This window comes from Desmodus rotundus, chromosome 5 (assembly GCF_022682495.2).
Source record: "Desmodus rotundus isolate HL8 chromosome 5, HLdesRot8A.1, whole genome shotgun sequence".
Taxonomy (NCBI): Eukaryota; Metazoa; Chordata; class Mammalia; order Chiroptera; family Phyllostomidae; genus Desmodus; species Desmodus rotundus.
In genome coordinates, this window is record NC_071391.1 from 22,081,380 (window position 1) to 22,107,711 (window position 26,332).

At 51.2% G+C, this 26,332-nt stretch overlaps 1 protein-coding gene across 1 annotated transcript in view; it reads left to right on the forward strand.

Moving 5' to 3' along the window:
- Positions 1–26,332, forward strand: part of ABTB2 (ankyrin repeat and BTB domain containing 2) — a 169,713-nt gene that overhangs the window by 112,061 nt on the left and 31,320 nt on the right. Inside the window, exons 2-3 of the mRNA XM_024559083.4 lie at positions 15,048–15,194; positions 21,253–21,466. Coding sequence (XP_024414851.2) covers positions 15,048–15,194; positions 21,253–21,466 — 361 coding nt within the window. The remainder of the gene's footprint in view (positions 1–15,047; positions 15,195–21,252; positions 21,467–26,332) is intronic.

The window sequence follows — 26,332 nt, forward strand, 5'->3', positions numbered from 1 at the left end:
CGTGCCGTGGCCTCTCGAATGGTACGTACTGCAGCCTTTGAAAGTGATGATGAGAAACAATATTTCAGGCCATGAAAAGGCACCCATGAAATATTGTTATGTGAGAAAGGTCATGAAATTGTGTGAAGGGGTTCCTTACCTAAAATTAAAAGTGGAGATGCACACTCTAAAGCACAGGTGCAGAAGTTCTAGTCAAGATGGAGGCATAGGTAGACATGCTTCACCTCCTCCCGCAACCACAGAGAGAATTACAACTAAACCTCAGAACAAGTAACACCCAGAACTGTCAGAAAATCAAACTGGAAGTCTGATAGCCAAGGATTTAAAGAAGCTACATTCATCCAGACGGGTAGGAGGGGTAGAGATGCAGACAGGGGTGGAGAATGAGAAGATGCGGTGTGGCGTGGAGAGGTGGAGGGGGTGGTGGAACTGGCATGGGCAGCCCCACATTCACATGTGATGGATAAAAATCAGGAGGCATCCCTTGGGAGCTAGTGATTCCAGCCCCAGGCCAGACTGTACAGTCCAGGGTTCTAGTGTCAGGAAGATAAATTCCCGTAACTTCTGGCTGTAAAAACCAGTGGGGGTTAGGTCAGTGGAAGAAACTGCCAGATTTCCCGGAGACTCCACTTAAAGGTCCCAAACAGTCTTAGAATGTCTGCAAACCAACCCACTCCGGGATTTAGCACCATGGCAATAGCTGGAAGGGCACCAGTTGCATATGGGAAGAGGATGAAGAGACTGAAATGGGATGAGTGCTGGGAAAACCTTCAGAAGTCAAGCAGTGGGACTATCCCCTCTCCAAGCCCTCCCCACACACAGAACCACAAAACCGTGAAGCAGGTTGCCGTGCCCTGGCGATTACCTAAGGCTCCGCCTCACATAATCTACAGGTGCCTTTTCTACAATAAGCCATGCTACTAACACAGGGAGTCAAAGCAGCCCTACTGAATACATGGAAATAAACATAGGGAGGCTGCCAAATTGAGGAGACAAAGAAATATGGCCCAAATGAAAGAACAGAACAAAGCCCCAGAAAAAGAACTAAATGAAACTGAGATAGCCAACCTATCAGGTGCACAGTTCAAAACACTGGTGATCAGGATGCTCAAAGAACTCACTGACTATGACAACAACACGAAGGAAGAAATGGAGGCTACACTAAGTGAAACAAAGAAAAAACTATAGGGAAACAGTGAAGGGGAGGGAGCTGGGATTCAAGTCAATAATTTGGAACATAAGGAAGAAATAACCATTCAGCCAGAACATCAAGAAGAAACAAGAATTCAGAAAAACAAGAATAGTGTAAGAAGGCTCTGGGACATCTCTAAATGTACCAACATTCGAATCATAGGGATGCCAGAAGGAGAAGAGGAAGAGCAAGAAATTGAAAACTTATTTGAAAAAATAACAAAAGGAAACTGCTCTAATTTGGCAAAGGAAATAGACATACAAGTCCAGGAAGCACAGAGAATCCCAAACAAAGCAGCAAGAGAAAAGTAGAACGTTACCTACAAAGGAGTTCCCATAAGACTATCAGCTGATTTCTCAAAAGAAACTCTGCAGGCAGGAAGGGACTGGCAAGAAGCATTCAAAGTGATGAAAAGCAAGGACCTACAACCTAGATTACTCTATCCAGCAAAGCTATCATTTAGAATGGAAGGGCAGATAAAGTGCTTCCCTGACAAGGTAAAGGAAGAGGAGTTCATCGTCACCAAGCTGTTAGTACATGAAATGTTAAAAGGATTTATTTAAGAAAAAGAAGATCAAAACTATAAACAGTAAAATGGCAACAAATTCACAACTATCAACAAGTGAATCTAAAAAAACAAACTAAGCAAACAACCAGAACAGGAACATAATCATAGATATGGAGATCATTTGGAGGGTTATCAGCTGGGAGGTGGAAGGGGAGAATGGGGGAAAAGGTGCAGGGATTAAGCATAATTGGCAGGTACAAAATAGACGGGGATGTTAAGAGTAGTATAAGAAATGGAGGAGCCAAAGAACATATATACATGACCCAAAGACATGAATAAAGGGGGGATTTCTGGAGGGAAGGGGAGTACAGGGCAGTGGGGAACAAAGGGGAAAACTGGGACAACTGTAATAGCATAATCAATAAAAATACATACATTTTTTAAAAGCACAGGTACATATTCAAGAGTCTGAAATGATATAAAACCATAATGCCAATGGTGTTATCTTAGGCTGGTAAAATTATAGCGATTTTTATTTTTCTCTCTTTACCTATCTGAATTTTTAAAATTCAGATTGTAAGCGGATTTCCGTAGACATTCACCTGGCAGCAGCTGAATGGTCTGCCTGGAAGACTCCCCCAGGACACGAGCTTCCAGCCCTGTATCTGAGCCAAATGTGGGCTGGCGTCGCCGTTGCCATCCCGTGCCTTCGAGGAACTTGGCATTGTGGGCCAGAGCCACTCTGCTCTCTGCAGAGCCTGCAGGGCGTTTCTGAGACTGGCCAGCATGGACAATGGGCTTTGAGCAGCCATTTCGACCGGCTTGCAGACCGGGGGGCCCCGGGAATGGGGAGACGACTCAATTGTTGAAACCTTCATTGAACAAAGGATTCCATGGTTTAAAAAAAAATTTTTTTTTTGAAAACGAAGAAATCAACTTGTATTAGAAAACTCACTTCATCTGCAAGTCACAGAAAACCTGACTGTTACGGTCTGAATGATGTCCTTCTAGAATTCGTATGTTAAAGTCCTAACCCTCCAGTATCTCAGAATGTGGCTGGATTTGGAAATAGAGCCTTTAAAGAAGTGATTAAGGTAAAATGAGGATCTTACAGTGGGGCCTCAGCCAATGTGACCTTGTCCTTATAAAGAAGAGACAGTTAGGACAGACACACACAGAGGGAAGACCATGTGAGGACCTGGGGAGAACATGGGCCTCTATAAGCCAAGGAGAGAAACCTCATAGGAAACCAGCCTTCCCAACACCTGATCTCGGACTTCTGGCCTCCAGAATTATGGGAAAATAAATTTCTGTTGTTTCGGCCACACAGTCTGTGGTACCCTCCAGGGGGTTATTTTTGTCCTGTAACAAGAAGTTCAGGGACTGGCATTTCCTGATTATATTTAGCTGCTCAGTGAGACCGTCAGAGACCCAGTCTCCTTCTACTTTCTGCTCTGCCGTCCTTAGCATGTTGGCTGTGCTCTGGCCCTTGTCCCTTCACGCAGGTCCACCCACCCCTCCACTGCAGCACCCTGGGAGCAGTGTGCCAGCTTTTGCAGCAGTTGGTCTGCCTTATGGTTGCACAGTGGCTGCTGCTGCACCTTCTTCAGGTTGTGTGTCATATCCAAGGTAGTAAGAAGAGCAAAGGCCCTGCCAGCCAGACAGCCTTTCTCCTCAGGTCAGGAAGAGCAGCATTTTCCAGAACCCCTGAGGTCTTCAGTTTATATTTCATTGTCCAAAACCATGTTGCATAGCTGTAAGGGAGCCTGGGGAAGGTGTCCCCCAGGGTTCATATTACATAGCCATTCCAGACAGAATTGGAGTTGCTACCAGGAAGGGGAGGAATGGCATTGGATAGGTCACTAAGCACGACAGCACAATTTCAAGCCTCCAGTGATGTATCGTGCGTCTTAACAGGGAAAGATCAAGGGGTCCTTCAAGATCCCAGGAGTGCCCTGACCAGTGTGGCTCAGTTGGTTGGGCACCATTCTGCAAAGTGAAAGCCGCTGGTTTGATTCCCAGTCAGAGCACATGCCTGGGTTGCAGGTTCCGTCCCCAGTCAGGGCACATGCGAGAGGCAACCAATAGATGTTTCTTTTCCTCTCTTTCTCCCTCCCTTCCACTGTGTCTAAGAGTAAAAGAGAAAAAACAGTGAGCTTCGGAATGTCCCATCCTGGGAACGAGCATACTGCAGGCACCTCCTTTCTATAAATGAGCTTCCTTTCCCCCACTTCATCTCCCTCCGGTTCTGGGATGTCACTCACCCGTGAGATGACCGGGGACTGTTGGCATCTCATAAAGTTTGCAAGGTCCCATTGGGGCTCTCGGAGTAAGTGGGGGCTTTCTGAAACATCCTGTTATTTTTCCTCCCTTGCTGATGAAAGCCCTCTCTTCAGACTCCTTCTGAGCTTCTAGTACCTACTGCAGACTCCTCCTCTAGCATTTATCGTGGTGCATTTTAATTATTGGTCTGTGTGGTTTTCCTCCCCATCTGGAGCAGGCTCCTGGGTCTTACCTCTGTATTCCTAGCGCCACGCTCAGTGTCATTAATGAGTGTGTGATGAGCCCTGGGTTACATGAATGAATGACGGGAATTGCAGTGTGGAAATTCCCCTAGCCTACTCAGAGACTTATCCTGAATTTGAAGCCATCAGCCAACCTTGGCACAGAGGGCCCCAGGGCCTTGGAGGATAGTCTCTGAGTCTAGGGTTTGTTAACGGCCTGCAAGTGACCCTTTCTGTAAGGGGGGGGTGGTGTGTGTGTGCACTCTCTGTGAGTTATGAAGGGAGTGATATTACCTCTGGGCCCTGGTGTCCCCAACACACTTAGCACTGGGGTGCCGTTGTTCTGTCCCAGATTTCGAGGCACGTACTGTACAGATTCCCCCATTCTTTGTGAGTTACCTTTTCGGGCCTGATGGATTGAAATCTGCTAACGGCCTAAAGCTGATCCAAGAACACCACCAGTTTTAAAGGTAGTCAAATCTGGTTTTCATTTCTTTGGGCTTAAAAATGATCTCTTAATGAATTTTAGTTCCAAAATATATATACCCTGCTACTTCTATCTTTGATATTTAAGTGCTTAGTCAAGAGCTAAAAGGTTATTGAAATGAGAGCCCGCACAGCGGCCGGGGGTGGGTTTGGGCCTGTGAGACCCATGGCGCGGGAGGCGGTGTGATCAGCCACAACGGGCTCTGGAACCTCGGTGCTCCCCTCCCATCCCTTTCCCACATGGTGCCTGATTTATCTGTCTCAATGTACCCATGACCCGGTTCTCAACTGCTTGAATCCCTTCAGAGGGGCCTTGTTACCCTCAGAACAGAGTCCCGGCCCCTTAGACCCTGTGACTGGTACCATCTACTGGGTCCCTCCCCAGGGAGCCTGTCATGCCACGCCCATCACTCAGAGCTTCTCCTCAGTCCCTGAAAGGGACTCTGGGTTAGCACAGCTGCTGGCAGGCACTGCCCTGGGGCCAAATCCCACTGCCACCTGTGTCTGTATGGCCCTCGGGCTAAGAATAGGTTTTACATTTTTAAATGGTTGGGGGGGGGTAGTTTAAAAGATGGTTTTTTGACACAGGAAGATGATATAAAACGCAAATCCACGTTCTTTGTTTTGTACATGGAACCCAGCCATGCCCACTGTTTACATATGGTCTCTGTACACCACGCTGAGTACTTGCGACAGGGACCTCATGGCCCCCAGAGCCAAAACATTTACTCTGACCCCTTACAGAAAAAGTTTGCTGGCTCCTAGATTAGTAGTGGCTCCGAGGGTGGGCGGGGAGAGGGCAGTGATGTCTGTTAGCCAGCTCCCAAGCTGCCCCCAAAACATATAGTCTAAGAATGAATATGTCCTTACTCTACAAACACAGCATCATGACAAGCCCAGAAGGCCTCCCCCTCAACCTGTCACTGCCCTGGGGCCTTCCCACACAGGCTTTTCTTCTGCCTGGAAGACCCATTGAACCCCTTGACCAGACTGACAACTACTCATCTCATCAGCTGAGATGTCCCTTCCTCCAGGAAGCCTTCCTTGACCACTAAGCCTAGGTACTCTGGCTTAAAGACCCTTACCCTGGGTTCCTTGTGCTGACTCTATCATGGCCGTTTCCACGTAATCCTGAATTGGCTGGCACACCGTCTGCCCTCCTTCACTAGACTGCAGACGTCAAGAAAGTAGGGCCTCATCTTGGTCATTTTTATATCCCCAGAGCATAGTCACTTCTGGCACATTGTTAGGTCACCAAAATAAGCAGCTGCTGAATAAATGAGTGAGTGAATGACTGGAAAATAAGTGACCCATCTGTGGCGAGTAAAGCACGGTTCTTTAATAGCACAGATCACAGTGGCCTTCAGGAAAATAATAGGACAGACTGGCCTTGGGTCCCTCCCTTCCTCCGAATGTTGATGAGTACTGTACTTTTATGTAGGGTATTGGGTGGCTTTATCCCAAAGCCATTGGCCCTGAGACTCAGCAAGGCCATTAATAAGAATATTCCATTTACTGCATGCTTTCTATGTGTCAGTCATTTTGCTAAGGGCTTACTTTCTTATTCTTTTAATCCTCAGTCCTGTAAATCAGGAGCTTTTATTAGATATATGCACAAATGAGCAAATTGAGGTTCAGAGAGGTTAAGAAACTCATCCAAGCTCTCACAACTAGCAAGAGGCAAAGCTGAGTTTTGAATCCTCATCTCTCTGTCTCATGCCAGTAAATTATCTGGAGAGTCAAATAGTCAAAGCCCTCTGAAATGGGAACCCAAGCTGTCTGAAGCAGGCTATGTTTGTTAGAAGGAGCCTAGCACTGTCCATTTCTGACTAATGCGTTCATGTTCTGCTAATAAATACCATTGGCCATCTGCCCTGGACCTTGTGACATTTGCATCTTAAAAAAAAAAAAAAAAAACCAAGGAGTTTTTTGTGCTTATTGTGGGTGCTTGGGCTCCTTTATCCCTCTCCTCCCCGGAGCTGACAGTTGGCCCACTACTACACAATTTTCCCTGCTGGAACACTGCTCCCTAGCCCGGGATGCAGCTCGGAATCACTCCCAGCACGAACTTTGCTTCCTCTCCCACCCTCGGGTCCACTGTACGTCCACCCCAGCATTGGCTGCAGCAAGGCTCCTTTTCCATGAGTGGTGATTCCAGCTTTGTGCGTGTGAACTTTCCGCAGCTCTTCCTGTTCTCGGATCCCAGCGCACTGCAGCCTGCACTGGCCCCTACAAGGGTTGGCGGTCCGGGCCATGGCAGGGCTGAGTCGGAACCATACAGGCTCAGCGCAGTGGGTCCCTAGCTGGGCCCAGCGTCAGCAAGATGCCACCGGGAGTCCCACTGCTGATGTAGTCCCTGAGTCACCTCCACCTGGCCAGGTGAAGGGGATAGCCATCAGAAGGGCCGATTCTTAGAATGAAGCCTGCAGACAAAATCTCATCTCCTAGTTAGCAATAGAGAATGCTTTCTGGCTGAGTTTCTTCCAAAAGAATTACCCTTTTCCCTTACCTTATTTTTTTTAGTAATATTTCTATAAAACAATCAGATTTTCCTTATTTACTTTTTGTTTCCATGAGCTCACAAATGGTTGTAACAATGCTTGTATTTTTATTGAAATACATTTTTCATTTTTACCGAGACATAGTTGACATGTTACAACACTGTGGAAGTTTAAGATACACAGCATACGAACTTGACTTGCATAAATCATTATTTAATCAGTAGAAAACAGCATAAGAATGGGAGGGGAAATATCTAAAACCCTCCCATGCAGACATAACTATCTTTTATGATAGATGACCTCCATTCTGGGCTCTTTACGAGTAACTGGAAAATAGTATCTTTTTTAACATTCACTTCCGTTTTCATATAAAACTTTAATTTCTGGTAACTAATTTTCTGCCATATTTGGAATCATGGACATTCCTTTGCTCCAAAGAAGCGTTCCTTTAGCCTCCTCTTCCTCTAAATACATCAACCCCATCCCCCCATTTTCCTTACATAATCCCTTTCACCGCACCAGTAAGTCACAGTCATTTACAAAGGGTAGAAAGCGTAGTAGCTGAAACCATCGCCATAACGCTAGCATAGACGGAACCACTCTTACTCTGGTGGCTGCGTGCTCTGGTTGGGGAAAAGCTCGGCATTTTAGGGTGATGGCTTGGCCCACCCGTCTCCATCCTCAAGTCCTCCACCTACTGTGTGTGGCTATTTTGAATGCGTTGCCTTTATACCAGAGCAGCTCAAGGTCGCCCTTGCCTCACAGGAATTAGTGTGCTCACCCGCCATGGGTCAAGGATGACACTTGACAAAGGGCCATGGTCATGTGGTGGATTATTCTTTTCATAAGCGCCAGCCATTCCAAGACTCACACTTCCTGGGTCACTCAAGTTCTCGACGTGTTACGTCACAGCTTTGGAGAGAGACCACCCAGAATCTCTTAAAAAGTGTTCTAAACACCATGGAGACCTTTTTCCACAGGAAAAAGCTCGGGAGTTGACACGTGCGTTTTCCGCGCCACAGTGCCCGATGTTGTGACTATTGCCGCTTTTTCCAGAGTTCACCCATAGGGTTAATTTCCTGAAATTGATCTGCTTGGTTGCTCTGGCTTCATTTTACTCCTGCAAAGAGGAGAAATGGCAATGAAAAGACTGTGTTTTATTAAGGTATTTTCTTCAAAAAGAGTATTCAGCAGCAGTCTGTGATCTCTACTAGTTTGTTCTTTTTCAGGCACCCCAGTTTTATCCTCTGGGCCTACGGCAGACTGTACCTTAACTAAACAAATCAGCAAAATGCCAGTGAGCCAGCATTTGCAGTGGAGATTCCGGGGTCACCCCCACTGCTTTGTTGGGGTCTTACAGTTTTACAGTGGCCCCATCCCCCTTCTAAATCCTCCCCCTGCTTGGAGCCTCTTGAGAATGGGATGAGCCAGCCTGTAAGGTGACAGGTCAGAGGGGCTGCTGCCAGCTGGGAGGGGAAGGCGCAGCCCCAAGACCAGCTCCCCAGGCAGGTCCACCGCCAGCAGGGCCAAGACTGCCCAGGATTCAAAGGGAGGTGCATTCCAGCCCCGGATACACAGTGAGGTTTGCTTTTTAGCATCTTTTGAAAGAGAACTGGGGATGCTGGCAGTGAGCATGCTGCCTTTGATCTCACCCTGGCTTCTCCAGCCCCGGGCTCCCTGGGCAGTCATGAATGTGCATTATTATTTCACTGTTTAATGGTGAGCTCCTGGCCCCTGGGACTGACTTAACTGGAAGACCACCTTTGGGTCATGGTGTTCTGATAACTTAGCCAGGGTGAGGTGTTAACCAGAGCATGATTATGTTTGCTTTTAATTTCCTGACCTTAAAGAAGAAGGGGAAAGTGCAGTGCTATCGGACCAGTGAGGGTGAAGGAGCGTTCTGTCCCTGGGCTCAAATGAGGGGAAGCCCCGTGTGAAGGGCAGTGCAGTGTGGCAGTTACCTTGCAGACTCCAGTGTAGGACAGGCTGGGTCTGGATCCCACCTCTGCGCCTTGCTAGCTTTGTGACCTTAACTCATCTAAACCTCAGGGTCCCTCATTGGTAAATAGAGCTAGTAACAGTAGTAGCCACTAGCTGATAGAAATAAAACGGCTGGTAGGGTGTTTGTGGGGGCTCAGATGCTGGTTGCCCCCGTTCCTGGCATACAGTGCTACTCAGTGTGTGCTAGCTCCCTCCGTGCATTATTACCCCACAGTTAAAACCTGCTTTCCAAACTCTATTTAGAACCCCTCCTCCCGCCACTCTTCTCTCTCCCTGCCCCCCAGCGTTTTCTCCTCACTTGAACTCTTGGGCTAAACAGTATAGTGGCCCCATCATTGATCATTCTTTTTTAAACAAAATTTTGTATTTGTTGATTTATTTTTTAAAGAGAGAGGAAGAGGGAGGAGCAGAGACGGAGAGATTTGTTGTTCACTTATTTACGCATTCATTGGTTGCTTCTTGTACGTGCTCTGACTGGGGATCAAACCTGCAACCTTGGTGTATCAGGACGATGCTGTAGCCAACTGAGCCACCCAGCCAAGGCCACTTCACCTTTGAGTCTTGATGAATCATTTTTACATGGATGATCGAAAACTCACCAGTCAGGCATATTTCATTCCACTTCCAGGCTTTTCTTCTTATCCTCCCCCCACCCCACCCTCTTTGGATTTACAATCTCAGAAGAAGTACCATTCAGTGAAGTTGTTTTCGAATCAACTGCCCTTATGTTTCACTTGGGTCTCTCTGGAAAATATTCACGCTTTACGTTTTCAGCGCTTCGTTTCAGTGCAACCAACAGAACAGCGGAGCATTATCGTACTATATATAAAACTCCAGATCAGAAAACGGAAACACTTTTTTTAGAAAAAATTAAAAGGGTGGAATTGTGTGGGCTACTTGGAAACCATTCAGTGGGGCAATGTAGTTTTTATTTTCAGAAGCTTATGGACTGAGCCCCACCCCGGCTTCCAGCTCTGAAGAAAACTGGCAGAAGACACCCTGCCAAGTTTCCTCACCAGCAAGGAAAGAGTAATCCTCTGCACCCCAGCTTTCATTTTAAAGAAACAGGCAACAGGCGGGCAGGCGGGCGGCCTTTGCTGTCTCCCCAGAGCCAGGCGGCCAGGGGGTCTGGTGGGAACTGTGGGGGGTAGGGGCAACAGAGGGTGCCGTCCACTCACGCTCGCACGGGTGTCTGGGCCCACTGAAAAGAATGTTTACAGCTCTGGGGACAGTGCCACTAATGGCTTGTTGAGTTGAGGGGACAGTCATGTTACAGTCTTGATGGCTTTCGATGGCTGGTCAGAAAAGCCGAACTATATACATCTATCCAGCTTTCACAAAAAGCATATTACCGAGGCCTGTTCATTCCCACCGTTGACTTCAGAATTACACGGTGGAGTGAAGCGGGGACAGGATGCTGGCTTGGAAGGGTGTACTTTAGAGCCAGAGCGCACAGCGGAGCCAGCTGGAGAGTAGGGTCCCCAGGCCGGAGAAGACTTGAGAAGCCATCGAATCAACCCCCTCGTTTTACAGAGGAGAGAATGAAACAACGCCCATTGATAGGGCCCTTGGGCTAAGCCCTGCTTCTGAAAAACCTTTGCACTCAGAGTCCAGTTTGTCAGCCCAGTGTGCAGTCCATCTGCTTCTGGCCTGGTGCTGGTTTGGAGAAGCCAGCGCCTCTGCAAGCTGAAACCCAGGTTGAATTCCTGCTTGGCAACCACCAGCAGGAAGGCGGGGTTCCCGGCCTTCCTCACAGTGGGTCCCCCGCTAACTCGATGGCGCCCTCTCTGGGCGCTGGTGGAGAACCACCTGGGAAGGAAACACTGCTCTTCCAAACCCAGAGCTGGAGCAGAGCCAGGTGGCACCTGGAAAACAGCTTGGAGAAACGTGATCAGGTGCGCACAGGCTTCTTACCTGGCCTGATCGCCTGGGAGGTGCCGGGAATTTCCCCTTTCACGGGCAGAACTATTTTTGTTTCTAAATTTCAGAGAAAGAATTAAGAATGGCATCTATTCTTAACCGTGGAAAGGAGTGTAAACTTGTTCGTTGGGGCAGTGGGGAAGTCCTTGAAGAGTACAAAGCTCCAGAGGCAGGTGGCCAGAGTGGAGGATGGCAGGGTTCAGGTAGGACTGGAGGCAGGACACCAGTGAGGAGGCTGCTGCAGTAGCCAGTTAGGGGGGACTGTGGCCTGAACTGGGGCATGAGGCACGGCAGTGACAGATTTGGGAAACTTCCAGGGGGTAAAAGGAGCAAGATTGGGCTGATTGGATGTGCAGGAGGAGGGAGGGCATTGATAAGGATGACTCCCAGGTCTGCTGTTGGGCAACGGGGTGGACGTGGCACTGTCCCCAGAGAGGTCAGAGCTTTGGGGAATGAGATAACGAGTTCCCAGATTCGAGGGCTGGGTGACCAGGCTGCGACAAAGTGAGTGACGGGAGATTGTGGTCCTGTGTGTGCGCTGAGACCTGTGGGGCGTCCCCGGCCGTCAGAGTACATTGGCGTGGCAACGGGTTTCAACGGAAGTGCTGATTTTGTAGGAGGAGGCAAAGGACAGCACCACACACTCCCCACTGCGCACTCAGGAGCTTGTTCCACAGCAGTGATCTGAGTAGTGGGTGGGGGGTGTCTCTGACTTTTACAGAGCTCAGCAGGGGTTGGTTTGGGGCATCCTTTTTAACTCATAAAGGGGCCGAGGAAAACATTCCAACATGCTTTCTTTTCCATCACGACTAAAATAAGCCATTTTCCTAAGGATTTTACTAAATAGAAAAAAAAAGCCCTTTTTTTTTTTCTTTTCCTTGAAATCTCTTTTTACAGAGTGACCTTGCTCGGGGTCCATATCATAAGGCTGGGAAGTTGTGCAGGACAAAGAAGGCCTCGAGGTGTTGAGAGAATTTAAAGCAAATATTTTCCATCTCCAGTGAGAACTTCTGAGAAACAGGCTTATGTGGGAGAGAGAAGAATTTTGATTGGCAGAGAAAATGCTTTCTTCGGGGGCAGATTTGGAAGACAAGCTGTGGAACCGCGTTCTGGAAAGATTGGAGGGAATAGGAAGGCACAGCCTTCCATCTGCAGGGTTTCAGGGCAGACCTCCAGGGATCGCGGCGGGAGGTACCTGGGGACCCATGGGAAGGAAAGTCATATTTCTGGGTCTTTGAATGTCGTCCTATCAAACCACAGGCCCCCAAGGAAACCTCCTTCTTGCAAATATCCCAGGGCAGTTTAGCTAAAGGACAGGGTGGCTGAAGTTAGGATGTCATTTTATTTTCTGACCCTCAGTGACCGAGGGCAATCGTGTAACTCTTGGGGGCCTTGGGGTTCTCATCTGTAAGATGGGTATGAAGGGGCACCTCACAAACAGCCCTCAATAATAGCATTATTGATGATGTGGCTGTTAATCATGGCGACTGCCCTACCTCTCACTGGGAGAATAAATTACTCCATGTAACAAGGCTGTTAAAGGCAAAAGGTACTATACAAGAGCTGTATTGCTATCAAACACTGTTATCAATAGTAGGTTCGTAATTACCTTTGCCACAGAATTAAGTGAAAGTCCCTTTGGGTGGGTGATGACTGGGAACGTGGGAACCATTATTAATGGAGCTGCCAGCTCCCGTTACTGGATCCATTGACATAATATTTCTCCCTGGGAATCCTTTGACAAATCGGCTGAATTTCCTATGGCCTTGCCCCCTAAGCACTGTAAATTTGATCCACATGTCCCTTGTGTTGTTTCTGTAGATTAATAACGGACAAAAGAGGAGGAGCCAGGCCTGCAATGGGACCCGCTGCTGTGTGGAAACCCTCCCAAGAGTTTGGGCCGCCTGTGGATTTTAGCTTGTAGTGTGTGTGCGCGTGTGATGTTCTCTCTGTTCTCTCTTGTTTTGCTGCTTTTAGCGTCCCCAACTTTTCCTAATGGGTACTCAGCTATCAGGGAATGTGTGCTTTGGGGAACAGGACAGGGGGAACCCAGTCATGCCCTCCTCCTCCTCTCACTGAAAACAGCTTTGAGGAAGTGCTTTGATGCGGTGCTTTGCCAAATCAATGAGCCGGATGTGATGGGGGTGCTGCTGCCATCAAAGGGGGCAAAGGAGAATTAGGGGGGTGTGGGTGGCAGGCCTCAGCCATACCAAGGCAGTGCCCGGCTGCAGTGAGGCAGCAGGGAGGGCAGGGAGCCTGGGTCAAGGGGAGGGCAGGCTAGGAGGGCAGGGCTGACCACCTGCTGAACCTACAGAGTGGTCAGGACCTGGGCAGGAGGAGGGCTGCCCTGTGTGTTTGCCCCCAGAAAGAGAAACATTCCAGACTCAGTCCCGGGGCTTCTGCAGCTGAAATGGGCAGTAATAATGCAGCTGTGCTGTCCCATGTACCACCCACCAAATCGGGAGAGCCGTAGGTGAGCTTGCTGGTTGTCCATTGGATCTGGGCTTTCAGAGGGTTAAGTGTGCACCGTCTAGAGTCCATTAGACCCAGGGTTGAACCATAGCTCTGCTACTTAGTTAACAAGTTATTCAGGCCTCCCAGTATCTCAAATGGAGATAGCAGTGCCTACCTGGTTGAAAGAAAAATGAGATCGTGTAAACAAAGTCTGCATTCCCAGCACACAGTAAAAATAATAGCCACCGCTCCCAACAGAGCACCTGCTCGGAGCCTCGCGCCGGTCCACGCACTGACATCCAGCGCCTCAGCTCATCTCGGCTGCACTAGGAGCTGCGTACTTTCCTTCTCTCTAGTTAACACGGGAGGAATCGGAGGCACAGAGAACTGAAGTAACTTGCCCAAGATCACACTGCTGGCTTAAGTGACAGAGCCCAAATCCTAAACCCAGGTGTCCCGGCTCCCAGATGCTGTTTGAACCGCTCTCCTACACACCCTATGGCTGTCATCATCCTTGCGACATTTCTGTGTTTAGGACAGGGAATTCTCACCTGCGTCTGGCCACATCCCAGGGGCCTCCAGTTATCTCGAGGAATTTTAAGAGATTTTTCTCCAAATGGACTGATTAAATTCCTGTGGGTATTTTCCTTAGGTGGGGGGAAAGGTTTGGGGGGGGAGACAAAGAGGCATTGATCAAAGAAACAGCAGTTACCCAAAGTTGGGAATCTCTGTGACCACATGCTCTTAAGAACCAACACGTAATTTTAAGCCAGTCTGATTTTGCTTTTCTGGTGCTTTCTAAGAAGCCACACAGTGAGTTGGAGAAATTTATAGGCTGTCACCCTCTGGGATTGATGCTGACAGCTCTGTTCCTCTGTCACTGAAGTGCTAATGAAAAACATTAATTGGACTTGGCCAGTGGCTGAGACGTGTCCCCTTTTTGGAGGGGAGGAGGCAGCATCTCTTTCTCTGGGGTTTGTCCCAGTCCCTCCGTGGCTTGAAGAAGGAAAGGGACCACATAGGAAGTGAGAGGCCTGGGGGGCCGATGCTGTCCTTTGGGCTGACAGGTGGAGGTGTCAGGTGGAGGATTACATCTAACACAGCTGTCCGCTGAGCTCCGTGAAGACAGAGCCAGGTGTCTTTGTCAGCTCATCACCCTACCCTGAGTGTCGCACAGTGCCTGGGCCAAGGGAGGCCCTCCAGATATTCAGTGAACAAAGACACAGAGGAGGGAATGAATTTTTGTATGGCCCCTGAGCCTCAGTAGGCCAGTTCCTGACACAACTCCAAGGAAGGATGGCCTCCACTTGGCTTAACACCACGTGTACAAGTGGGCCGCTCCTCATTCTGGGCCCCAAGCACTGTCCACGGTGAGGTGTCAGCCGTCCTCAAGTGGAGCCTTGGCATTTGCCCACTGACCCTGCTCTACTGAGAGCTTTGTTTCCTTCCTGCGGTGACCTGTCTGCCCTGTCTCCCCACAGGCGTCCTCTCCCTCCCGGCATACTTCAGTCCCTACAACGGCGGGTCGCTGGGCCAGGACGAGCGAGCCGACGCCTATGCTCAGCTGGAGCTCCGGACCCTGGAGCAGTCCCTCCTGGCCACCTGTGTGGGGAGCATCTCCGAGCTGAGTGAGTGTGGCATCCGTGGCTAGCGGGCTCTCAGGGTGGGGGGAGAGGAGGAAGAGGTGATCTTCTTGATTCCGGCCTGCTCCACCTTCACACTTCTTACCTTCCTTGAAAGCCGAGCCTTCCAGGCCAGAGGCTGCAAACTAGTGGCCCACAGACCTGTGTGGTTTGGCTGGTATGTGGACTTAATCGCACACAAGTCTGGATTTCTGGGTTCTTGTGAAAAATCAGATGATCTGGTGACCCTGTGCCCATCTCCTGCTTGGCAGCCATGGGGCTGTGTAACAGCTAAGCGGACAAACATGTGTCCCCTGCGTTGTCACATACCTCGTTACCTTAGAGCTGGCCTGTTTCATTCATTTATTTTACCTGCCTGGCCAGAAAAGTTGTGAATTTACAGCCAGTATTCTTCCTTGAAAGAAAGCACTCCTGAAACCTCAACATAGAAAAGGGGAAATAAAAACGGAGCTGCTCGGGCGGAAGGAGGGCGTCTCCCAGGACCATAGGGCTCCGTGCAACACAGCTGGAGATGCCCTGGTCTAGGTAATGAGACAGCTGCTTCAAAAGAGTGTTAGGAAGCAAGGAATCCCGTGCACCTCCTGATCTCTCCCTCGCATTACCCCAGTTATTTGAGAAATCAGACTGGACACTCTTCCTCCTTAGTTCTCCCTCACTGTGTCAGAGACCACCCAGCAGAGGGCGGCCACGCATGCAGGGGCCGCAGCACACAGGATGGGAACAGATGGAGTTTCACTCTGCTCCAGCCTTTTCGAGTTGTTAATTTCTGTGAGTTTTCTGGCCCCTGAACAGTAAATGACAAACCTTTCTTTTTCTTTAGGACACAGCTTCCTCCCTTCCTTTTTCCTCCCCTTTCTAGATAGGAAACAAAGGTGCCTGGTTCAAGGTCACAGAGCAGATCAGTGTTGGGTTGAGGAGAGAAGGCCAGACTTCCGGCTCTCTGTCTCCCCGGGAGGTTGCAGGATGGCCACCTGGGTCCCCTACTCCTTGAGGGACACTGCAGGAAGTGACCTCAGAGTGTGGCTTGATCTCCAACCCTGACAAATGTCTCCTGGACAGTGGGGTGTGTTTGGGGCCAAGCACAGCCTATGTTTGGTAAGCTCTCCTGCCCTGAGAACAGTGAAGGGTGCCCGCAGTCGGAAAGCACCTTGTTTTTATTCTGCATTTTGAACATTGAGTGCCTACTGTGCGTAAGGCATCCTATGAAGCACCTCACTCACGTGACCTCATTTATTGCTCAAACAATTCAGCGAGATGTGTCCTGATGAGGAAACTGAGGCTTAGAGAAGAGAAGTGATTTCCCCAAGTCACACAGCAAGAAGAATCAGAGTGTGGGCTTCCTCGCCATGGCTTGCAGCCCTGCCACCAGGATTCAGGGCAGCAGATGTCGACGCTGGGCTCTGATCCTGTCTTTTCCCATGGTGGCCTCTGTGTCCCTTACAATCCACAGCCAGGCCAAGGGGAGCGTTCAGAAACTTCCCTCCAGAGAAGGCGTGTCCTCACCCTTCAGCCCAGAGACAAAGCCCTGTTGGTTCTACCAGATTTTAGTTTGCCCCTTTCACCACCTCCACGGCTACCAACTCAGCCCAAACCAGGGCCACTTAAAACACAAACTGGATAATGTCACTCATCTGCTCAATGTCCCCTCCATCGCGGCTATGGCCTCCCAGCTCACTCAGTGAAGTCCAGTGTCCTCACCATAGCCCAGGGTTGAACATATGATCTGGCTCGATCACCTCATGACTGTGCTCCAGCCATCCCGGCCCCCTGGCCAAGCACCTCCCACCCCAGGGCCTTTGCACTAGCCGGTCCCTGCACCTGTGACCTTTTCCCCCAAATACTCACGTATGTTGGTCTTCCACTTTCTTCAAGCCCCTGCCCAAATGACACTTATTAGACAGGCCTTCCCTGAGCACCGTGCGGAGATGAGCACCCTAGTCTCATTCCTTTCTCTCTTCTCGTGTGGCTTCGGTTTTTTCCAAAGCACTGATCACCAAGTGACATTTATCGTATATTCACACGTAAATAGTTTGTCACCCCTCTCATCTGACTAGAACTGTCAGCTTCAGGAGAACAGAGACTTTCTCTGGCCCCCTGCTGTCGTGGATCCCTAGTGATTAGAACAGTGCCAGCTGCCGCGTGTGCACACGTGTGTGTGTTAGTTAGAAGGAATGGCTTCTCTACTGTCCAGCGCATGCCTCCGAGGACCCTCACAGGGTCGGTACATGTCCTGGCCCAGCTATTCCTCAGGGCAAAGGAAAGAAGCAGCCCCATAGCATCTTTTCACTGACAGCCGGAGAGGCTGTGTCTTGCACAAGCTGCCCGAGCTCCCGGGCTCTGAAACCAGGGTTTTTGCTCACCCACTGAGAAGGGAGGAGGTCAGGTGGAGGCAGATACTGCAGTTTTTTTTTCTCCAAGACTAAAGAACTTAATGAGGTTAGTGATACTTGGCACTGAGCCCCTTGTACCTAAAACTTTACCCCGGGTGTACCGTGCATTAACTCCCTGCACCTTGCCAAGACCAGCCTGCCAGGCAGGTCAGGAAGTTGCCTTCTTGCATCAGGTCCCACTGCACAGGGAGCTTGGGCACTTGAGTTATTCCCTGTCCCTCTCTCCCCATGCAAGTATAAATGGGAGGGAACAAGAAGTAAACAAAACAAAACCCTTCCTTTTAAAGGCAACGGGATGGTGTAGGCCTCATGTTGAAGAAAGCGCTGGATCCCAGACTCTGCTGGTTTTATTTGACGGCACATAATGAGAGTTGGACAGAGCAGAGTGAAACCCGTAGCATCTCTGATCAAGGCGCTTTTGATTAACAAGCAGTGAGGACTTGTTTTTCATGCTTGTGGGTGTTTCTGGGCTTCAGACTGAGGTTTCACCTAGCTTAGGATCAAGTGATTCTCAAGAGCAAGAATGTTCCAGAAGCAGTGCTGAGCGTCCACCTGTGCTAACGCAGGAGTACAGCTCAGTCTGGGCCACAGCTTCTGAAACTAGCTGATGGCTGGGGATTTTATCCACCCCACCCCACACTCTCAGGCAGACTGAAACTTTAATAAAACAATAAAAATAAGTGTCTAGAAAAGTGAAATAAAAGGCATGTAAGATATGTAAAATGCAAGCCAGTCTTTTTATTATTAGATTAGACAGACATTGCTATGGGAGTTTTTTAACCTCTGAAATTGCTAAAATTAACTTGTTATGAACTGCTAACCGTTTGCAGACCTGTCCCTGTGTGTAGACCACACTTTAAGTAGAAGTGGTCCAACAGCCCAGAACAAGTGGTTGGGACACAGGGTCCCCCGTTCAAGTCCTAGGTGGCTCACTTACTAGTCGTGCAGCTGGGACAAGTCCTAGACTTCTGTGAGCCTGTTTCCTCGTCTGTAACATGGAAATGCCTCCCTCAAGGGGTGGTTGTAAAGACTGAATGAGATTTTGTCCATCCTTTCATGTCTATTGCAAAGCCTAGAAAATCCAAGGTGGCCGGGAGGAAAATCGCTCTGGGAGAACAGCCAAAGCAAGCAGCTTTCTGGGCCATAAACAAGGGCTGCAGAGCAGCGTGAGTCTGAGATGCCTGAGCGGCGTTGCCCAGAGGCGTCTGTCTTTGAGAGAGACTGACGACACACAGCCGGGCTCAGAGCCCGGAGTCCGGGGACCCCGTCTCCAGCTGCTGTTCCGCTGCCTCCATGGTTTTCCTGAACCTTCTGAGGGCCTCTCTGTTCCTGGCTCCCCATTAGGGAGCTCTGAGGAGGTGCCCCCATTTCTTTCTGGATTGTTTTTGCCAGCATTCTGCCCGTGCTGTCACAGGGCTCTACACCAACAACAATAAAACAGTCATAAACATCATTCATGATGATGACTTCTAGTTTGTCTGCCTTGGAAATGATACTTCAACAAGATTTCTCCTTGATGCTATCGCAGGCTCTTTGTCTTCTCCGCCCCTCGGTCCTGCGGTCCTGCCTACGGTGGCCGCATGTAGACCTGGAGAAGCGGGAGCCAGGTTCAACTTATTGCAGCCAACTCAGCTGTGCAACCAGCTGTGCTGAGGAGGGCCGGCTGGGAGTGGGGGTGGGGATGCCAGTTTCTGCCGCCCAGGAGCCCGAGGACAGGGCTGGGACTCCTGTCCTGGGAAATGTGAGGCAGCACCTGACTGCAGGCAGAGGTCCTGGAAGGAAGAGCACCACAGGAGGTGGCCCATAGGACAGAGTAATAATAATACCAGGACAGCAACGATAATGGTGTTATACTTAACCTTTATCAAGCACTCTGTGCCAAGCCTGAGTTGAGTGTCACATTTATTATTTATTGGAACCCTCCCGGTTTTTAGGTTAGACATGATTATTTCCAGTTTGCAGATGGGAAGCCAAGGCCCTGATCAGTAACTTGTGGAAGGCCCATGGGTTGGAAGGAGCAGGCGTGTCTGACCCGGCGATCTGTGCTCTTACTGATTTACCTGGTGGTTCTCAGACCTGGCCGATTCACCAGGAGAACTTTAACAAAGTACAGTTGCCCAGGTCCTGTCCCAGACCAAGTTAATCACAGTCTCGGGGTGGAAGCCAGTTGTCAGTAGCTCACCGCCCTCAACCCCTCTGGCCCTGGGGTTTTCCAGGAGGCACCCAGACAGCTGGGCCGCTGCAGGGGCGAGCAGTCCAGGGTGGAGGAGAGTGAGGACCTGTGGCTGGGGCCCAGCGGGCTCTTTCCCCGTGGAGATCTCCAGTTCCAGGGGTGTCGTGGCCCCAACTTGGAAGCCGACCATCACCGCTGTGGCTGTCATGGGAGAACTGGGCAGCTAATAAGCTCAAATCAAGCCCCACCAGATGATGTATTTTTAAAATGAAAGGAAGGTGGAAGGCTGCTTCTTCATTCTCTGAATGTGCGCTGAGTTCCTATTGAGCAGTAGGCCCTGTACAGGGTGCCGGGGACCCAGTAGAACAAGCACCAGACTCACAGAAGCCGTAGAATGAAAGTAAACGGAATAAATGAGTGAATCGGCTCCGCCATACATTGAATGACACTTTACTTGCCAAATTAAAACTTGTTTATTTCCCCTCCCTCAGGGTCAGCCATGTCCAGATGGGGGAGGCTGACCCACAGGGGAGGCCCCCTGAGTTCCCAGGCCTGAGGAGGATGGACAGGCGCCGCTTTGCCCAGCACAGGGGGCCTGCAGGTGCCTGGGGCTATCTCCCCCATTCTTTCTCAGCATTGTGGCCTCACACAATGCTGGGACAGTTTCCTGTCCCGGCTGGGGGGATATTGAAAAGACTTGACTTGGGCAGAAACACAGCACAGGATGTGGGGCCCTGAGGACCCCACAGATTTTAGTAGCACAGGCCACAGCCAAGGTCATGGCTCAGTTCATAGACTTTGGAGTCAAACCAGCCTGGATTCCAATGGAGACTCTACCATTTACCAGCTCCCTGACTGTGACTAGTTAACTCAACCTGTGTGCACCGCAGCCTTCCTGTGACCAGGGAAATGCGGGGGGTCAGTATTTGTTTACCGGATAAGCCTCAGTTTCTTCATCTGTAAAATGGGGATAACGCCTGGCCCCTAGCATCTTAAGGCTCGAATTAGATTCTCTTTCTAGGGAAGTAAACGCCTAGCCCATAGTGCTCAGTGGATGGTGGTGGTGGTGGTTTTGCTTGGCGTGATGGGGTTTCATGTAGCCTCTCTGCCTAAGCACCTGGGCCTTTGCACAAGGCAGCACAGGCAGTAGTGAGAGGCTGGGAGAAGAGCTGGGGAGAGGCCCGCGGGGGTGGTGGAGAGAGTGGGATGTCTCAAAGGAAACCACCTTAGCCTAAGTTCTGCAGGAGATGGGCCCTCCCGGGGCTTCATTCAGCTATTAAGGCGAGCCTGGAGTGAAAGGGAAACTAAGTGGCTGTTGTGCTGTAGGTGACAGTCTCCACCTCCGCCTGCCAGCTCAGGGTAAACAGTAATTACAAAGGCGAAGGCGAGGCTTCACTAAGGCTATCCTCCGAAGAAGGCAGCTGTGAACTCAGACTGTTTTCTGTTTTTCTCCCTCCCTCCTTTCTGCTCTCCCCTCCAGGTGACCTGGTTTCCCGAGCCATGCACCACATGCAGGGGCGCCACCCTCTGTGTCCTGGCTCCAGCCCCGCCCGCCAGGCCCGCCAGCCACCCCAGCCCATCACCTGGTCCCCTGACGCCCTCCACACGCTCTACTACTTCCTGCGCTGTCCACAGATGGAGTCCATGGAGAACCCCAACCTGGACCCCCCAAGAATGGCCCTGAACAATGAGCGGTAGGGATCTCGCTTGGGCTGCACATCTGGTGGGGCAGGTGGCCGGTGTGTGTTGACTGACTGACTGATGGACAGGGTGAGAAGAGTTCCCCGGCACCGGCCTTCCTGCCTGTGAGAAGGCGGCTGGCCCAGCATGGGCTGGGGATGCAGACGGACGGATGGAGAAGGCCTGGCCCGGGAATGGGGTGGGATTGGTTTACCTGGGCTGAGGTAGCAGGGAGCCACTGAGGCTCAGGACGTGGGCTTTGGCCTCTGTCTCAGCTTTGCTAGCTCCAGTGCTCACTTTCCGGGCTCTCAAGAAAATCAGCTGCCTCTTTCATAAAATGAGAACTCACACCCACCAGGAAAGGTGGTAATGAGAAATAAGTGAGCTGATGCTCTGAGAAAAAGCACTTAGGCCAGTGGTAGCTGTCACCTCTTTTGATGACAACGATGTCACTGTCAGGGACCTCTGGCACATTTTTGCCCCATCCACTCATTTTGCAGCTGAGACACCATGGCTCTGGCTGGCTCTTCGATCTCCAGTAGGTTAGTGGTCGAACATCCCTAGGATCCAGGCCTGCTGGCTCCCACTCCCGTGTTTTCTCTACAGGCTTCCAGCCCATCCCACCTGGGGCGGGGCCGCCCAGAGCAGGTGCACACACAGGCTGTGCACTGCACGAGGGGCCTGGCAAGGGGCTGAGCGCAGTACACGCGTGGGGCCATGTCCGCCTAGGGACAGCTGCCTTTCCTAACTGGTCTCTCAGAGAGCCACCTTTTACATCTTTCTGCCTAGAGAGGACGAGGTTTTTATAATTTTTCCATAACACCATATTCGCTAGCATGAGTCTCTCACCTAGAGGCTACCACATGGCCACCCAAGGCAGGGTCTGTCCGTGGATTCGAGAATTGTGTGCTTGAAGGACCCGGAAGTGGGAAAGACTCGCCTTTGGTTGAGGGGCCTCATCTGCATACACTCCACCAGCTGCAGGGCCCAGGAGAAGCAGAGAGCCCGAGGGTCTCTGTGCCCATCGTGGAAGCTGGTGATCAGGGACCTGGTACAGAAAGTGCCGACGCCTTCCCAGGCCCCCTGCCCCGGCTGCCCACTGTCTTTGGGTGGCGTAGAATCTCAGCAACTTTGGGGACCTCACGCCCGCTCCGCAGCCAGGCCTGCTTCTCTGGTGCCTCCACAGTCAGAGAAAACAAAGGCACAAAGACAGACTTCCGCAGCCAGTTCATAAAAGCAGCCAGCACGCACACAGGGGCTGTCCTGCAGACATGCATCAGACTGGCAGCCGGGGATGAGGAGTCAGGTGGCCTGGGCACAAACAGCACCTCTGGCACTTGTGAACCTTGAGACGTGTGTGCAAGGTTCCGACCTCCTGGAGCCTCCACTTCCTTGGCTGTACACGTGGTGGTGGGAACGAGGCCATTGTAAGGATTAAGTAGTGACCGTCGACATTTGCTGAGCGTTTACTGTGTGCTAGGCACTGTGCCGAGCACTTGACATGTGTTAATGCATCTAATGCAAACACTTCCAGGAAACGGATGCTCTTCGCAGCCCCATGTTGCAGATGAGTAAGTGGAGGCAGAGATTCAGTAACTTGCCAGGGCCACACAGGCCCTTTTCATAACCACTACACGTGCTGTCATCGTGTGAGGCATAAAGCAGCAGCGGCCCAGCACACACGTAGTAGGTTCCCAGTACATGCTGCCCGCACTGTTATCATTCATGGTATCTTCAGATCGTCATTGCCTTATTCCTCTGGGACACAGACAGCATTTATAGCAGTGGCCCGACACAGAGCAGAAAGGCATCAGGTGGAGGCCCCGAGTTTTCTGAAGGAAGCGTCTAACAGGGAGGTGAAACCGGAGCTTGGGCCCTGAGCCCAGCTGTTTCTACTTTGTGAAGAGATTGCTATGGTTGCTGGAGTTGGCTGCGAAGGGGAAAGAGCAAGGAAAGCATGTGCAGTGGGGAAGAAGAGGTGGCTTGCTTATTGTTTGGTACAGTCCCTGAGGCCTGGTCCCCCAAGCAAAGGTGGCTAGGAGAAGAGGACCCAGAGCCTTCCTTGGACCTGCTGCCCTGGGCTGGGCTGCTTGGCTATCCGGCTGTGACCTTGGCTGTTGGCTGTGGGGCAGGCCAGGGTAGTGCACTTCCACGGGCACTGTGCACAGAACCCCTGCGGTCTTTGTGGCTGCCCCGTGGCTTCCCTCCCGGGAGGGCTCCAATCCTTGGTGCTCTGGAACGTAACATCGGGGTTTCTTTAGGGCCTGAGTTGCTTGTCTATAGTAGCTGAGCTTGAATGGTAACATAACACGCATATGTATTTTGATGTCACATTATTTAAAAGCCACGCTGTCTGTGGCACAAAGAAATGGGTAGCAAAGTCTTCTTCCTATGAACCATTTCCAGTGAGTATCAGACACATGGGAAATCAGAACCACTGTTAGGAAAAAAGAATCCCCAAATTTCAGATTCGGGCCCTAACAGGCAGGCACCATAAGGATGGACACCCAGGCCTACAGGTGGCCCGGCAATCCCCTGGGGGCCTGATTCCTGGCTGCAGAAACGGATCCTGTGCTCTTGGACTCACGCTGACAGGGCAGGTCCTGGAGAGCCTGGCCAGCCCTTCCTGGATGCCACTGAGCTCACGTGGGACGGGGGACGACGGGCTGGGCCGTGCATGCCGTCGGGGCACCACCACTCTGACAGCCTTTTTCCAGTGCAGTTGACAGACGGTATGATGTCAGCTTCAGCTATACAGCGTGGCGATTAGACATTCACACACCGTATGAAGCGATCACCTCAATCAGTCCAGCACCCTTCTGACACAATAATATTGTGATTACAGTATTATTGACCACATGCTCTATGCCCCTCCAGTCTCCTCACCAGAGATCTGGGGAAAACTTTGTACACAAAGTAGCTGCAGTTTCCTGGTGCTCCAGGGTGATGGAGCTTTGCTTTTGTGAGCCTGGGAATGTGTGTGTGTCTGTCTCTTTCCCTTCCCTTCCCTTCCCTTCCCTTCCCTTCCCTTCCCTTCCCTTCATTTCCTCCCTCTGTCCCATGTCAGTAGTGTGGGTGCCAGGTCCCCAGCCAGAATTGGTCAGATTTCAGGTGTGTGGCCCCGGGCGCCTCTGTTTGGGGACCTGATGGTTTGGGGATTGCTGCATCTCTTCCACAGCCTTGCACACATGGGCTGAGGAGCTCAGTTTGGGGGCATGGGTTTGGCCACTCAGCACCCTTCACGGAGCCATGCAAGTCTGTGTTCACAGGTTTCTGCTTTGAAGAAGTTACCCTTCTTCCTTCCAGTCAGCAGCTGTGTGACCACATCTGAGCTGCTAAGCGGTGGGACATGTGTTCATCCCTCTTGTGAAGCTCATCACGATGTTCCCTGCTAAGCCACGTGCTGCTTCTGAGCTCCTCAGTCTTAGTATCCCTCCTTAAGCGGTCCTTCTCCCCAGAGCCTCCTCTTCAGGGTCTGGGAGGGGAAATGGTGGGAGCAGGGAGTTGTAGAAACAGGGGAGCTCAGGGCGGAGAATAGAACAGCTTTGCAGGGGACACGAAGGCTCTATAATGTACTGCCGTCTTCTGCTCCTGTGAGCCAGGCACCAAGGGAAAGAGCACAGGCGTTGGAGCAGAGGCCCCTCCATGCCTTAGACTCCTCACCTGTAAAATGGGGCTAAGTGATCCCATCATGGAGGGTGCAGTGAGATAACACCTGTGAAGGGCATTTCCGCCTACCTCTGTTTCTTTTGGGCCCCATAACAAACCAGCAAGGCAAGTGCCAGCATTACCTGATTTCTCAAATGAGGGCACAAGGTGGGGGGCACCCAGCTGCTAAATGGCCAGGCAGGGATTTGAACCAGGTCTCTGGTTCACTGACATGCCTTTCAACATCCCAGGCCACAGCTTGCCCACCCAGCTGCTGAGACCTGGTTCTCAAGCTCTAAGGCAACCTGGGTGTGTCCCAGCATTTGGGGCCACCTCCTCCAGGGCCATTCCAGCCCCACCTGCCTCTCCTCTCCCAGGAGGCCTCCCTGGCCTCCCAGGGAAAGCCTCGCAGCTGGAACCTCCCGGCACCCTCCCAGAATGCCTTTCTTGCGGCAGCTTTGCATCACGAGCACCAGCAAGGCACAAGGCAGGGTCTCAAAGGCAGGGTGAGTCACAGCTGCTGCCCTGCAGGGTGTGTCGTCACTGGAGACCAAGCTTGGAAAGTGAAAGAACTTGCTGGAGATCCGGGGTTACCCAAGGAGAGGGAGGATCCTCCCGCCCCCAGGTCTAGAGGAGAGTGGACTGCCTTCTGGCTGACTGCTGCCCTTCCCAATCGTGCCTGCAGGCTGAGGGGTGGGGAGCTGGGAGAGCATCCTGGGTGGAGGATATCTTCTCGGTCATTGTCATCCTGGAATGGGGAGTCTGGGAAGTGAGAGAAAGGCTGTGTGGGCACGAGGGAGCGGCAGGTAAGGCGCTGGAAGAAACATCATCAAGCGGAGTGCACAGAGGGAGACAGACACAGTCGGAGGCACAGAGGGGGCTGAGAGAGACAGGGGGTAAACCAGGTCTCTGCTTCAGAACCTCAGGTCCCGGGGCCCACGCTCACCAGGCAGCATTCCCAAGTGCACCTGCACAGCCGGAGTGGAGGAGCCAGACCCTGGAGGAATATCTGGGAGTACAAAACAGTCCATGTGCTTAATCCTCAGGCCCCAGCCCTTTGCATCCGCCCTGCCCAGGCCTGCACACGTGCCCCTTAGGGAATGGGGACACACTCAGAAAGGCTTGGGGCCTACTGGTGTTCAGGACGCAGAGCCAGGAGGAGCCTGGGGGCCTAGCCAGCCTGAGCTGGGATGAAGCCGGAAATGTCTGGTGCCATGATTTCTTAGCCAGCC